This window comes from Pelecanus crispus, chromosome 1, assembly GCF_030463565.1.
Source record: "Pelecanus crispus isolate bPelCri1 chromosome 1, bPelCri1.pri, whole genome shotgun sequence".
NCBI classification, from domain to species: domain Eukaryota; kingdom Metazoa; phylum Chordata; class Aves; order Pelecaniformes; family Pelecanidae; genus Pelecanus; species Pelecanus crispus.
In genome coordinates, this window is record NC_134643.1 from 80567927 (window position 1) to 80583896 (window position 15970).

A 15970-nucleotide genomic window follows, 5' to 3' on the forward strand; every position below is an offset into this window, starting at 1 on the left:
CAAAAAGGAAGCATACAGAAGGTAGAGGCAGGGACAGGTAACCTGGGAGGAATACAGAGGCACTGCCCAAGCATGCAGATATGGGGTTAGGAAAGCCAAAGCCCAACTAGAATTGAATCTGGCAAGGGACGTCAAAAAAATGGCTTCTGTAAGTACATAGGTGACAAAAGGAAGACCAGGGAAAATGTGGGCCTGCTGCTGAATGAGGCAGGGGATGTGGTGAGACAGGATATGGAAGAGACTGAGGTACTGAACTCCTCCTTCACCTCAGTCTTTACTAGCAAGACTAGCCTCCAGGAATCCTGGGTTCCAGAGACCAGGGGAAGAGTGTGGAACAAGGAAGACATACCCTTGATGGAAGGGGATCAGGTCAGGGAATGCTTAAGCAGACTGGACATACATAAATGCATGGCCCCTGATGCACTGCAACCACCAGTGCTGACAGAGCTAGCTGATGTCATTGCAAGGCCCCTCTCAATAATCTTTGAATAATCACAGCAACTGAAAGAGGTGCCTAAGGACTAGAGAAAAACAAGTGTCACTCCTGCGTGACAAGAGCAGGGCAAGAAAGAGGACCCAAGGAACTACAGGACAGTCAGCCTCACCTTGATCCCTGGGAAGGTGACGGAGCAACTAATCCTAGAAACCATTTCCAGGCACATGAATGACAGGAAAGCCTTGGAGGAGTAGTCAGCATGGATTCACCAAGTTGGTCATGCTTGACCAACCTGATAGCCTTCTACAATGAAATGACTGGCCTGGTAGACGAGGGCAGAGCAGTGGATATTGCCTACCTAGACTTCAGTAAATCTTTCAACACTGTCTCCCATAAGATCCTCATAGAGGAGCTGATGAAATATGGGCTGGCTGAACAGACAGTGAGGTGGACTGAAAACTAGCTGAACAGACAGGCCCACACGGTGGTGATTGGTGGCACAAAGTCCAGTTGGAGGCCAGTAACTAGCCATGTCAATACTGGGACCAATCCTGTTTAACATCATCATTAATTATCTGGATGATGGGAGAGAATGTACCCTCAGCAATTTTTGCTGAAAACACAAAACTGGGAGGAATGGCTCATATGCCAAATGGTTATGCTGCCATCCAGAGGGACCTCAGCAGGCTGGAGAAATGGGCTGACAGGAACCTCATGAAGTTTACCTCATAAGTGCCTTGCCTTAACACTTAAGCCTATTTTAGTCAAGCTTAAACGAGCTAATATTAAGATTTACAAGTGTATTAACTTGCTGATGACAGGAAAAACAAAAATGTACTTACATCAAGGTAATCCAAAGCAAGAAAAGTTTCAGGTTCAGCTCGTTCTTGTTTTAGGAACCGAATGCAATCTCTTGCTGTTTTTTCAGTGGCAACAACAATAGCAGTCATGTATTTGCTGAATACCTTGGTAACAGCAAGCTGGTATTTTTTATGAATAGGATGACACAGGTCAAGCAGTCTTCCAAACTGAAGATAAAAATATAGAGAAATATTAATATGTTACTTTAGATATTAAATAATACTTCTGCATACAAGATACTTAAGTAGTAAGAGGAAAATCTGTTATCTGCCAGCTGCAATCTCTTACAATGGCTGTACATCGGAAAGAATAGAAACTGTAGCCATCATCAATCCAAATTGCAAAGTATGCTTTCAAAATCTGAAGGGATTTATTTTTTTTCCCTGAGGTTACAGTTACATATCAAAATGTTTTACTCAGAATCTCCAGCACACACTTCTAGAAGCACAAGAGAGTGACAATAGCAAAGTTAGCTAAGGATCTTTTTTGGAGAGAAAGAAAGAATCTAACACACAATAAGATCTTTGAATGACAATAAAAAATAAATAGAACTGTTAACTGGAAAATGGTAGCAGGAGAGGCACTGTTCTAGTTTCAACCCAAAAAAGAAGTTTCTGCTTACTTTAGTAGCATGAAAAGAATAAAAACCGCTTTTCTTGTATTGCATAGTCCAAACAATCAAGCCTGTTTTGCCATACATTGAAATAACACCTCCACAGATAAAACTAATTAGTTCTCTGCTGTACAGGCTCCCTAAAGATCTTCCTTTCCACTTCTGTAATTATAGCTACAGTTGAGGTTTCCCTGAATGATTAAGGCTACTAGTACAAATTCTGAACATTATAACCTGTGACTTCATGCAAGAACAATCTTTCTGCTTGTTGACATATAACTACTTGTCTCCTCTTGCATATCTACAGTTTTATCCTTATCAAATTTAAACAAATGAGAACAGGAAGACAACTGGCAAGAGTCGTATGTGATAGGTCATTCACAGTATTGTCTCATGAATGATATAACTGAGATAATTTCCAGTAGATCAAATCATGGCCTACTATGATGAACTTTCCTACCCTTCTGTTGACAAATGTTTTCCCTTTTCTGAAAAACAGTTGAAGCAAGGATAATACCCAAACCACAAAGGTCTTTATTTAGTTTCCTGGTTTTCTCACATGGTGTCATCTACTTGGATGTTTCTATCTGCAGATCAGACATGTAGCGTTTCAGACATGCAAAACTATACAGAGGATTATATACTTTCAGACACAGGCATTTAAGTCCAGATGGAATGCCAGATTTCTGTGAAAACAAATATTGACAGCCCAACTGAATCTCTAACAATAGCAATCTTGCCAATTAAAACTACCAATGCAGGAATGTTGTTTTGAAAATTAAACTGTAAAAACTGTAATCAGCTGCAAAATTCACTTTGTTGATCAGACAAATACATGAAAATGCACACATCACTCATATAGTGGAATCACATTACTGCATGGCTATTTCAGTACCTGGAATGTTCACCAACCATTACAAGAATGTTTAAACAGAAGAACAGAAGCTTTAAAACGGATGTAAGAACTAGATATTTAGAAGCAGCACACCATTTTTTGCCTATGAAATCCAGAAGACCAACACCAAGATTTCCTCCAGTTCTGCCTGAGTACTTAGTGGACCAGAACATGAAACGTGTCATGACCCTTCCATCCCGAGACTTTAATTTAGATCATGTTCAGTCACCTGGAATTAGTACACCAGAGTGTAAGGAGCAACTCAGAAGCAACTCTGTTGCCTCATATGCTGGTGTTGGGAAAACTATTGCAGGAACAAAGGTAACTGAAGCAGATACTGTTAAGATGTCTGTAACTGGACAGTTCATGTAACCAGTTCGACATCTAGCTTTTATTTGTTAGAAGCCATCACATGTGTAAATATTCTTAAATTTGCAGCTCCTGAAGGAAAAATGACAGAGAAGATCCTGAACATCAGCTCCCCCTTAAGCCAGGAAGGTATTGCCAGTCTGATCCAGTTCTTTTCAAATGGGGATACAATGCAAAGAGTGAGCAAAAACAGGTATGCCAATCATCTTTTTGATTTTTTTGGAACGTCTTGTTAACATGGATAAAAAAATTCTGAGATTTGCCAGATTTTAATCTGGTTTTGCAAAAGACAAAGAAGCAAAGAACAACTGAAAATATTTTTTTTTTTTAATATTCTTACGGCAGCACTAGAAAAGCAGAGACATGTCACCTTCCCAACATTAAAAAAAAAAAAAATTCGCAGCTTGTACATCTCAACTGTGTATCAAAAAGGATTGATTATACTGAGACATACTCAGAGACCAACTATTCAATTGATTAGATTTATTAAAAAGTTCTTATTTGGAATAGCTTCCAATGTTGGACTAAACATTTTTAAGTGTCAATAAAAAGTGTAAATATGCCTCATAAAACAATCAATGTCTGCTGACAATTCAGAATCAATACACAAAACACTTAATGGCATTACTGAAGAGTAATTTAAGTAAAACATGGTAACTGATAAGCAAGGACAGACCATCTGGTAACATAAAAGTCTCTTGTACCTAAGCAAAATTGTCCTTTGGAAGAAGTATTCTTTCTGGAATGAATGGTCTCACAGCTAACCTTCCCATTCATTTGTTCAAAATAAGTAAGTCAAAAACATGTTTGACAGAAGAAAACAAAACCAAAAAGAAAAAAGAAATAAATGAAACACCACAAAAATCACACAAGCAGTAATCTGTCTATTTCTGCAAACTGTGACAAATAATGACAGTATATGCTACCATTCTTTCAGTAATGCTATTTCACCAAGTACACTCAAACAAGCATAGTTTAGAAGAATATTCAAGACAGTCCAATTTACTCTAGCTGCTTACTCAGTCTAAGGCAGAACTCTTAAATCTTAATTCTAAAATAAGGCATTTAAATGAGGCCATTCAATTACCACAGAATCCGGATATAGTCTTTTGAGACTTTCCAGGATCTCTGCTCTCATTTGCTGACGCCTTCCTTCATGGTAATCAATTTTGGCATTCTGCAGTTCACCAACTATTTTGCTCAATTCTTCATTCACTTCAGCCATTCGTATTGTTGAATTTTCAATTTCCTTAGTTAGCACTTCCTCTTGCTGTTTTTTCTCTGTTAATGATTCACTTTGAACAGAAGTAAAAATAGGAAAGCAATTTACTATTTCATTTATACAAGATTTTTAGCTTATAAAATTGAAGTCATTCTGTGGCCAGACTATGAAAATCATGAAAGACTTTAAGTATCTATAACAAGCTACTTTTTATACAAGTTGCATTCTATACTATAAGCTATTTCTAAGGTTTCAAAATTTAGTTCAAGTGAGAGTTTTTGCCTATGTAACAACGCAACCACGCTGTTTTATCTTCTATCAATAAGAGGTCTGATATTGTAAAACTAAGAAGGACTGAGAATTCTCATGCAAAATTATTACTCATTTTACACACTTACCAAAATCACTAAGGCTCTACCACACTCTACTGCAACTACTTAATTAAAATAATTTTGCATCACACCAATCACAATGGGTCTGCCGCTCCCTCTTTATGGCACAACTTTGTTCAGTTCACAGACAGCCTTAAGCCAAAGCACACATTACAGATGCAAAGGAAAAGACAGGTTGGGAAAAAAAATCTCTGGAGACCACCTACCCTGACCTCCTGCACAAAACACAGGCTAATGTCAAAGTTAGTTCAGGTTGCTCAGTGAAAGGCTTATATACCTTATTCAACAAAGAGTGAAAATCAGGTAGAAGACAAGACCCAGGAAGCAAGAACTGAGCTGTGCTCCTAATACACAACGTAAATATTAATGCTTTCTAGAGCAGCACAACTACATAACTGCTCTGTTCTCTGGCTCAGGATTTGTACACTAATAACCCCAAACCCTACCCGTAGTGATGTAATTTGCACACCTACAAGAAATCAGAAACAATTATAAAACTGGTTTCAAACAAAATATGAATGAGTCATCATACTTGCTGTTTTGACAGCTTAAGTAACTGAAATATTAATTAGAATTAGTAAGAACTCGAATTCTTATTTAAATTTTAAAGAATAGAAAAGGATTAGAAAGAATAAGAAACCTGCTGCATTAATTTGAAAATATACGCCAGAAATCCAATTAGATTTTAATTTTTTAAACATACGTGCATATCTTGACATATTCTTCCAACTTCTCTATTCTTTTTTTATGCTCTTCAATCTGTTCCACAATGTGTTTTATGTTTTCCTATGCAATCACAAATAGAATGTGTTAAAAACAAACCAGAAGAGAACAACAGTTTCATAGCAAGATACAAAACTCTTAATTCAGAACAAGTACTGAGACAGATCTTTTCTTCCTTGTTGGTATTTCATGCTGAAGTAATACCATCCCTTTTCCAATAGCAGATGCCAAATTGCACCATGAATAACAAAGGGAAAGTATTTTATCAAGGCCATTACTGGATTTTTCATGTTCGGCTACCATTGAGAGAAAGCCTCTTCAGCACAGAGAATCATGACGCCATCAATTAAAACAACTTTAAACACAGAGTTAGTAAATTATAGGTGTTAAAACAAAAAAGGTACTTTTCTTGGCCTGAGATTAATAGATGCTTTTTCCTAAGAAGGACACATGAAGAAGTTGACATAGCAGTTCCAACCCGATGCAAAATCGTATTAAAAAGCAAACCAGCAGTGAAGTAAGTATTTTCAATCACTCAAGTTGAATAAAAAGACATTAACTAAAGCAAATGGAAGGAAAAAAAAATGTTGTTACCTACACATTTTATTAAGCCTTAATTTAACTTCTGAAATCCTTGTGACCTTTTGAATACCTCTAGGTATTGAATACATCTAGGGATGGAGAGTCCACAACCTCTTTGCGCACCCGCTTCAATGTTTGACTATCCTTGAGATTAAATAGTTTACCTAATAGCTATTCAGAATTTCCCGCGTTCTAAGTTGTGCCTGTTGTCTCCCATCCTATCACTCTGCACCTTGAGAAAGAGTGTGGCTCTATCTTATTCGTGCCCTCCCATTAGGTAACTCTGCAGACAGCAATAAGGTCTCCCAGTCACCCCTCCTTCTCCAGGCTGAACAGATCCAGTTCTCTCAGCATCTCCTCATAAGCCAGGTGATCCAGCCCCAGCCATCTTGGTGGCCCTCTGCTGGACTCACTCCAGCATGCCAGTATCTTTCCTGTACTGGGGAGCCCAGAACTGCACAAAGCATGCCAGATGTGGTGACATACATGCTGAACTGTGAGGAGTGATCACCAAGTGTCAGTAGTACAGATAAGTAATGCCAACTCTGAATGGTCAGACATGCATTTTATGAACTCTCAAGTATCCCTTATTTCCTTCTCAACAGTACAATGACTTGCAGAGTTTTAGAAGCACAAGCAATAGGATTTATTTTACTTTTAGATACTAACTAGGTTTTCCTGGTAACTAGTACTTCAAAAAGAAAAAGTAGTATTGTATCAAGAGCAACTGGATGTACAAGTATTAACTTAGGTATCATGGCAAGGATGGCTTTACATCCTTATAGATACACAGTAAAACACAGGCTTTTCCATACAAGCAAGTTTATATGTACAAGAATGAGGTGTTAGGAACTCTGGAACTGAAGAATCCATCAGATGAGACTTTACAAGTTTTCTGAACATAAAGAGGCTTCTCCAAACCTTGACTCCGTAACTAAATGGTGAAGAAATGCATGTTGCCTCTCTAACTTCTTAGTAGACAACAAAACTACAAGATTAGCATAGTTAGAGGGAAAGAAAGGTAAAAAACCAAAACACCTAATAGGACAAGGTTTTAGCAAAAGACAGATTGTCAGCTGAGCTTCTGTCCTTTCCACTTCTATCAGAAGCATCATGTGAAGTTAACAATGAGTTGGGAAATAATTTTTCTAGAAGAGAACATCAGGCATGGTGACCAAGTCACAGTGAAAAATGTAGGTATCTTATTATTACATGTTTAGATCTGCAATGATAAAAGAAACCAGAAACAAAATGACAACAATGACTTGTATTCATATCAAACACCCTGCCTCTTAAGTGCAATGGAAGAGTGGACACCAAGGAGATTTTTTTCCAGCTACAACACACTAATACACACAACTGACCTTAAAAACACCTCAACAAAAAGGTAGCTGTGATCAAAATGAACCTCTAAAGGGTGTGAGTACCATACTGATATACAACAGCTGTAGGACATCTCAAAAAGAAAAACTACACTTATAAAAACAGGAACAGATTACAGTTAAGCATATGTTCTGAGTAACTGTAAAATACTAGAGCCAAAGCTTTCAAAACCAAATCCTCATTGTGGGCCCACGCAACCATTCTCTGAACAAATTTAGAAGCCATTTTGCTAAACCTGTTGCAATATGAAAACTGAACTAACGCTTGCAATGTACCTCCTTTGCTGAGGATTTGTTGATGTCAAAGCATTTAACACATTTGCGTAGACATCTATACCAGAGGGAGGGGTAGAGAAACATTCTTCTCCTTAAAACATCAATTCTAGCTTGATACAAATACCTCAACTTCTTTTTTCTTCCTCCGATTAAGTTTCAGCCTTTCTTGATCTCCTTTTTCCTCCCAACGAAGTTTTTCTAGCTGCTGGGTCAGGGTAGCTACTTTCTTTCTCGCTATCTCCTTTAGCTCTTTATAGCGCTCCAACTGGAGAAATAACATTAAAAAAAAAAATTCACTCCACTGAAAGTGGGAAGACTCCTGTTGTTACAGCCGCAATTAGTAATTGCTACTTTATCATAATTAAGATAATGAAAACCACCCAATTCTCCAGAAGACCTTTCTAGCTACTAATTACATTATCAGAAGTTACATTTCATTAGAGAAAGATTCAAGCCACAGCTTACACTTAATAGTTCTTGCCTACAGTCTTGTTTTAGACTTCTAATGACTTATTTTTCAGGAAAGTTTATAAAGTTTACAGCACTTCATGGTTAATCTTAAGGTTAACAGGAAGTTTTTGCACAGCCCAAAATTAGTGCACGTTTTGGTATTTATAATTACAGCATTCTCACGTTATCAGATTTTTTTTTTTTAGGTGAACATATAAAACAACATTTTAAACAATTCTGCAAAGTTATGACTAACTGACCAAACGCCTCTAAAGTGCACAGTAGGAAGACTCGTAAACTAAAAGAACAACCCTGCAGGTTCTCCATTAATTGATCATACACTATTTTAAGGAAGAGACAGAGGAGAAAAGCAGCTAGCACTTAAGTGTCTCTGGCCATATGGTTGCAAAGAAATGTGAATTCAGTGTAAAGTGATGCAGTCCTTTCCTTCTAAACAACTTAAAGTAGCTCACAAGTCAGCTACCTGTTTTAGATTCTGACAGTAAATGGTACATATGCTACCAAGTCTTGTCTGCATTTTTGGTGTCATCTTGTTTTTTCCTAATTGAAGACATATTTCTGTACCTCAGCTGATAAGCCATTTCTCAAAAATTACCCTCTCACCCTGAGACCCTACTGGATGTTTTCTATCCTACCCTCCCACAATGTTCCATGTGGACTTCCATGAAGAAGGGGAAAAAAAAAAAAACCCAAACCAAAGAGAACAACCTAACTATGGAAAATTACATGTAGCTATAATCCTAATCCACCGATGACAGTCCCTGTGTACAACCCTTCTGAAGTTTCCATCAAATTCTTTTCAACTTCTTGTTCACTGAAAATTCACTGCTTCCTCTAATAAGGTATCTTCTCACATTGCTCAGAAGGTGCACTTCACACCTCATGAGAGATACTTACCATTTCCAATTTCACAATGGTAAATTTCTAAATCTCTGTGCAATTTAGAAGTGTTCAACATCTGGCACTTACGTGAGATCTGATTCCCCTCCCCCCAGAAGGGAGACAGCCCACTTCCCCAAGAGGCTGCACCATCATTTCTCTTCATCTAATGAAAAGGTCTCTAAATAAAAGTTATAATTCTGTTTTTGTTTCAGCTCAACAGCCAAAAGACCATTAGAAATTACAGGTTACTGGTGAAACAATGGTTTCTCCATCATTGGTGGGGATTTTTGCACTTCACTAGCAAACAATAGTTTTCGACCTCTCAATTCACCTGACTTTCTTCCAGTTCAATACGTGTTGCTCTCTGCAATAACTCCTCTTCAGTTTTCTTCTCAAATGCTCTCCATGCCTTCTCAATATCATCCAATTCTCTCTCTAGTTCTTTTATGTTCTGCTTTTCCTTATCACAGGATTTCTCCTTGTCCCTTAGAGATTTTTTAGACATTTCTACTTTCTTGATTTGGTAGGAAGTGTTTTCCTTTGCTTTTATATAGAGTTGTCTCTGCTGAATCAGCGACGCTTCCAGAGTCCTAAAAAAAAAAACAAACAAAACAAAACCCACCCAACTAACCAAACCCAAACCAAACAAAAACCCCACCCAACCAACGACCACAAAACAAATCCAAAACCACACCAAAAGAAAAACAACCCCCTCCCAACGACACATGCAAACTATCAGTTGTCAACTGCAAGGTTACATACCCACAGGTGATTTTTTTTTTTTTTTTATATCTACTGAAAATAGCATTTTAAGAGGTGAAGCATAACCTTCTAAAAAATTCAACAGCAAACAGGTGATTGTCCCCCTGTACTCGGCACTGGTGAGGCCACACCTGGAATACTGTGTCCAGTTTTGGGCCCCTCAATACAAGAAGGACATTGAGGTGCTGGAGTGTGTTCAGAGAAGGGCAATGAAGCTGGTGAAGGGTCTGCAGCACAGGTCTTATGAGGAGTGGCTGAGGGAACTGGGGTTGTTTAGTCTGGAGAAGAGGAGGCTGAGGGGAGACCTTATCGCTCTCTACAGCTACCTGAAAGGAGGTCGTAGCGAGGTGGGTGTTGGTCTCTTCTCCCAAGTAGGTAGTGATAGGACGAGAGGAAATGGGCTAAAGCTGCGCCAGGGGAGGTTTAGATTGCATATTAGGAAAAATTTATTCACGGAAAGAGTGGTCAAGCATTGGAACAGGCTGCCCAGAGAGGTGGTGGAGTCACCATCCCTGGAAGTGTTCAAAAACCATGTAGACGTGGCACTTTGGGACATGGTTTAGTGGGCACGGGGGTGTTGGGTTGATGATTGGACTGATGATCTTAGAGATCCTTTCCAATCTTAATGATTCCTAGTTTTTACTTTCATTATAAATAATCCAGCCACTGAGCCAGGAAACATGAAATTGCTACTCTACCCTTAACTGGTTTAGTGATGGACTTGGTAATGTTAGGTTAATGGTTGGACTGGATGATCTTAAAGGTCTTTTCCAACCTAAACAATTCTATGATTCTATTTATATAATTAAATCACTGACAACCAGGGCATCGTGGTGGAGGTGAAATCAATGTCTAGATACTACTTTAACTGCTACAAACTGACTTCCATAGCTTTGGGATATCACCCAACTGCTTTAACAGGAAATGCATGCCTGCCAGGCAATTCCCAGTGCAGACTATGCTTTAACTCAACTATCAGAGAATCTCATTGGAAAACCTACTTCATTTCTCTTTCCATGTGCTGTTGGTCCCTGTTTTGTACACCAAGCACTTTTTTCTTGGCTCTAAATGCATCTTCTGCTGTAGAAAGAGAATCTTTCTTGATACTAGCCTCCATATTCTTTTCATCCAAACTTTGCTTCAGAAAGTCAATGTTTTTTTCATTGTGATAAAGCCGGAAAAGCTTCAGCTGTATCCTTTCTTCATCCAGTTCCTTGAGGAGCATCTGGTAATGATCTGCCTACCAACATTAAAGTTTTATTTATGGTTTATAAAAAGGATTTTTAATCACTAGCAGTCTAATTTCAAGTCCAAAGTGATGTCAGATGATGTACCAGTAGCTATAATTCCAGTAATGTGCACTAATCATAAAACTTAAACATGTAAGTCAACACTTAAATTAATTACACTGGTAAATCTACACTTCCATTTATTTAGATATTATATGTAGTCCTCTATCCTTTCACATTATACTAAATTATTATATATTATACCATACTGAAAAACATACTAGATGAAAAACAACAGGTTTTTTTAAGAAAACCTGTATTTAAGTTCATAAAAAGATGCAAAAATCTGAGATTTTAACATGCAAAAGAGGAATAACTTTGAGTTACCTCCTCTTTCTCTATCTTTGCTTGTTTCCGTTCTGCTGCAACACTTTTTTTCTTGTTATAATTAAACTGTGCATCCTCTTCTGCTTGCTGCATTTTCTTCTTTTTTCGTTCATAGTCTTCAGCATATTCCCATGAATTACTGATTTGTTCAAAAAGTTGAGTTCTCTCCTTTGGCTTCTTCATTGCAATTGATTCCACTGTTCCCTAAAACAAAATTGAAAAAAAAAAAAAAGCAGCACTGTAGATCATTATGTTGTCTAATGATGAATTTCTTCTCTAAGAGAATATAGTACAGATTTATCTCCTGAGAGAGAGATATATGGTTAACAGCACTGGATGGAAATACTTTTAGATTCATACCCAAGCAAAGGTTTAGTACCAAAAGGAGTATCACCTAGCCACCTCACCTAATTAAATGACATCACTAAAAATTTTAGAATGTCAGATACAGTCTACGAAAAAAACCTTCAAACTAAATCAACCTGCACAAATCACTGAGCAGTATCAGAATGACAAAATTAAATCGTTAGTCTCTTTAAAGGAACCGAAACTCATTTTCAATGCAAAATAAACCAACAATCCCTCCCTCATATTTCAAAAGCAAGACAGCTCAAATCAGTGCACCAGGAGATTACGTAACTCCCAGAGTTAATGGGCACAGAGTTTTTGTCCATGCATTAGCAGCTCAAATCTTCACTGATCTGAAGGAATTACCATTTTCACTAAAGTGTAGGAAATAAGTTTATGCTACTTGTATGGTGGGCAAATGCCCTCATCAAAGAAACTATTATCACAACAAGAATCCATATACAGCGTTTCTATAAAAGGGAAAAAACAGTTCTTCCTTGGGAATTTTCCTCAGCAACTGTAAGGAAGACAATCCTGTGAAATATATTCATCATAAATACATGATTATTTCTGACTTATATCATTAAATATTTGTGAACTAATAACCCCGTAGGATTTTCAGTTCCTCAACCTTAACAAAAAATCCTACAAATTTTCATGCATCTTGACTAATAGGAGTGTTTTAAGATGAAATTATCTTTTCCTGACACTCCTGGAATTTAACACACTAAACATTTATAAATAGAGACCCACATTTTCTTATATACTCTGAATAACACAAGTACTCAATTTCTTCCAGATTAGCTTCTTTCTTACCAGTGCAGTCATGTACACACAAAACCCATTATTTCTATTTGGCAGTCTTGTAATTCTTGGCTGAGGTCAGGAAAAAAAAATGTATTGGCTTGAAATTAGCTAAAGGTGCCCTCTTTTTGTTCAAATAGGTAACACTGTATTCCTATGAAAGAATTTCAGAAGCTTTTATATTGTTGATGAAGTACCTTAAATGCTCACCTGGAAAATAAGACAATTCCTAGCTTTGACAAGTATGCCTATTTTTTCAAGCTCAGATATGTAAGTAGATCGGCTGACAGATTTATCATTGAAAAGAAATTCAGAACAACTACCTAAAGGAGGAAAGAAAAAGAATACTATAAAATGGCTAAACCACAAAATCCATAGGGAAAGAACAAAACTAGTGGAATAATTAACTGAGCAATTTCCTCAAAGAAGAAAATAGATTTCAATTATTCCCTTAGTCATTTCAATAATTTTTCTGTATGAAAATTCTAGTTGCAATACTTCCAAAAGGTATTGACAGATGCATAAGTGCTCCTGCCTGCAGCAAGGTATCAGACCCCATTTTCTAGAGCCTACACCATCTACATATTCCAAGTGAAAATCTACAGATCGAAGCATGAAGCAAAGAACATATATTAATCACTTGTTTAATTTTTAACTTTGCCTCAGTATGTTTTTTCAATTTTAACACTTGGCTATCAAAATGCTACTGAAGGACTATAAGAAGTATTGCAATACTTGTGGGCTTAATCCACCCAAATACGAAAGAATATTAGGCACCTGAAATTCCAAGTTGAATATTCCCGGTCTCCGTTTTTTATTAATCAGGCAACAGAAAGTACATGCAACAGAATCTTCTACGTACCACGAATATTTCTTGAAAATGTTTTTTCTTCCCCATCATCTTCGCAATATACTATCTTTACACTAGCTGTAGAAGAAACCGGTTTTCCAACATGTGCTCCATGAATAAGTTCTCTGATACTTTTAACTCGCAAATTAGCTATCTTTTCACACATCACAAAACTAACAGCATCCATTATGTTAGATTTTCCTTTAAAAAAAAAAAAAAAAATTGCTTTGACATGGCAGAAATGAAGGGATGCATTTGATTAACAATTAACTAAGAGACATATACATAAATGCAAAGATCTTTATTAATTCTATTTTTAATTCTATATTTCATTGAGGAAAAAATATTGTACATAATAAATAATTTTTTTCTAAAACGTAACACACTGGCAGCAGATAAGCCTGTCTGTAATAAAAATCATCACAAAACCGGTTTGTTATTTGTCCAGCCTTGCTGAACAAATTTTTCTTACATGTGAATCTCTAGAGGTCATTACTTAAACTGAGCAAGCAACATCATAATCCTTACTCGGTCATTTCCTTTATATAATGCAATCAGTTAGGTTTGCTGAATAAGCACCCTATCATATAACTAGAACTTTTCCACTAGAACTCCAGTGTTCTAAAGAACACAAGTACTTTCCCAGATCCAATCACCACAGCAATAAAGTTCTCTGATCACACTCCTTAGACAAAAATTCTCTTCATTGAATCCTCTTTTTGTTTTTCCCCTTTAGTCTTGAGCATTGACAGCTTAATTATTTTCTGCCTTCAACCTTGCTACTTTGGCAATATTTGGACTTATTCTCCAAAATATCAGAAAAGGAAGAATACTAGTGGGAAAACAGATAAATAAAAAACTCAATTCAGAGATTACACAATAGTTACAATTCTTCTCCCCAGATTCACCTATAAAATGTATTCAGATTTAACTGGAAGAGTACCTGGAAAAAGTATCGATAATTTTTAGACTTTCCAATACAGAACAGTGGGTATAGGATGATTAAGAACAGGATAATAATGCTAAATAATAGTTATTTACATTCACAGATCTCACTTCAATTAGATAAGCGAAGAAACAACAGGATCTAAAAATCTAAATCATAAACTAAATCATTAACAGACTGAGGAAACTAAGACCGAAACTAAGACCAAATGCTAAGCCCATCCTTGTGGCTCTTTGTTAGGACAGCCCTCACCTCCTATCATATTGTTCTCTGGCAAATAAAAGATAAAATGACATTTGTTGAATGGAACTTTCAGAAGAAGTGAATCACATTTTAGAAAGTTGCAGCACCCACAGGATAACAACGTGGAGTCACATCTACAAACGAAAGCTCTTGCGGGCTAAACTACAAAGCAATTGGCACCCCACAAAGCTACCACCTCTTTCCCAGAGGCATTTACTCATATGGCAAAGGCCACAGACTCAAATCAAGAAGCAGCTTTCCGTTGCTACAGTTTACAACCCAGGTATTGAAGTAAAAACATCTTGATGTGACCTTAGTAAGCTGAGCTACAAACTGGAGTGGCAAAGGCGAGGTGTCCTGTTTGCAAAGCACTCATTCTACAAGGGCTGGAAAGATAAGACAACTAGAAATGGAAATTCCTTCAAGCCCTCCACCTCTGTCCTTCTGTGCTGGAAAAATCTGTACTTCCAGTTAAAGGAGCAATGGCAGATGAGGAGCCTCCAAAACTTTGCTTCTGCTGCCATCTCCTCAGGTGCACATGAAGAGATTTTAAGCAGGCCCACGAATCTTTACTTCCCCTCCACAAAGCCCTGCAACCCTACTCCTCCACAGGCAAGCTACCACCACCCTCCCCCATTCAGTGCAGCCATGCTGGCCCTATTCCCAGGCCTGCACCGCTGCTGCTTCCTCCCCGTCAGGCCTGGGGCCTTCACAGAAAAGACCCGGCCAAGACCCCAAAACTGAAACCCCAAACCCGACAGCTGTAGCGGAGAAGTGGGGCCAACAGCCTGCTGAGCACACACACCGACCCCCCCCCCCCCCCCCCCAGCCTGCTACCTGATCCATTGGGCCCGATGATGCAGTTGAACCTCATGAAGGGGCCGATAACCTGCTCCCCACGCCACGACTTGAAATCCTTCATCACCAGCAGCTTCAGGTAACCCATCCCCGCAGCAGTGGGCAAGCAGGAGCCGACACCGTCAGACCATGAACTTCCTTCTCCCCGCCGCCAAGATTCAAGTAACCCACGAGTATCTTTTACTGTTTTGCCTCCCGGGGTTGGGGAAAACTCCCCCGGCCCGCGCCCCTCCCCCGCCGCCCGCCTGCCCGCCTCGCGCCTTGCGGCCACGCGCCCTCGCCACGCTGGGGCGGCGCGCGCGCGCGGAGGGGGCGGGGTAAATGAGGAAGGGGGGGCGGAGCTGCCGTTCCCATGGCGACGCCGCGTGTTGTTCTGCCGGCCGGCAGCCCTTACCCCCGCTCCGCTCCGCTCCGCTCCCCTCCCGGCCAGCCCCGGCGG

General features: G+C 38.5%; 1 protein-coding gene across 1 annotated transcript in view; it reads right to left on the reverse strand.

Moving 5' to 3' along the window:
* Positions 1–15619, reverse strand: part of SMC1B (structural maintenance of chromosomes 1B) — a 38003-nt gene extending 22384 nt beyond the window's left edge. The window contains exons 1-10 of the mRNA XM_075716797.1: positions 15511–15619; positions 13497–13685; positions 12845–12957; positions 11483–11686; positions 10868–11106; positions 9436–9694; positions 7876–8016; positions 5492–5574; positions 4262–4469; positions 1279–1464 (exon numbers count right to left, since the gene is read on the reverse strand). Coding sequence (XP_075572912.1) covers positions 1279–1464; positions 4262–4469; positions 5492–5574; positions 7876–8016; positions 9436–9694; positions 10868–11106; positions 11483–11686; positions 12845–12957; positions 13497–13685; positions 15511–15619 — 1731 coding nt within the window. The remainder of the gene's footprint in view (positions 1–1278; positions 1465–4261; positions 4470–5491; positions 5575–7875; positions 8017–9435; positions 9695–10867; positions 11107–11482; positions 11687–12844; positions 12958–13496; positions 13686–15510) is intronic.
* Between the last annotated feature and the right edge of the window lie 351 nt (positions 15620–15970).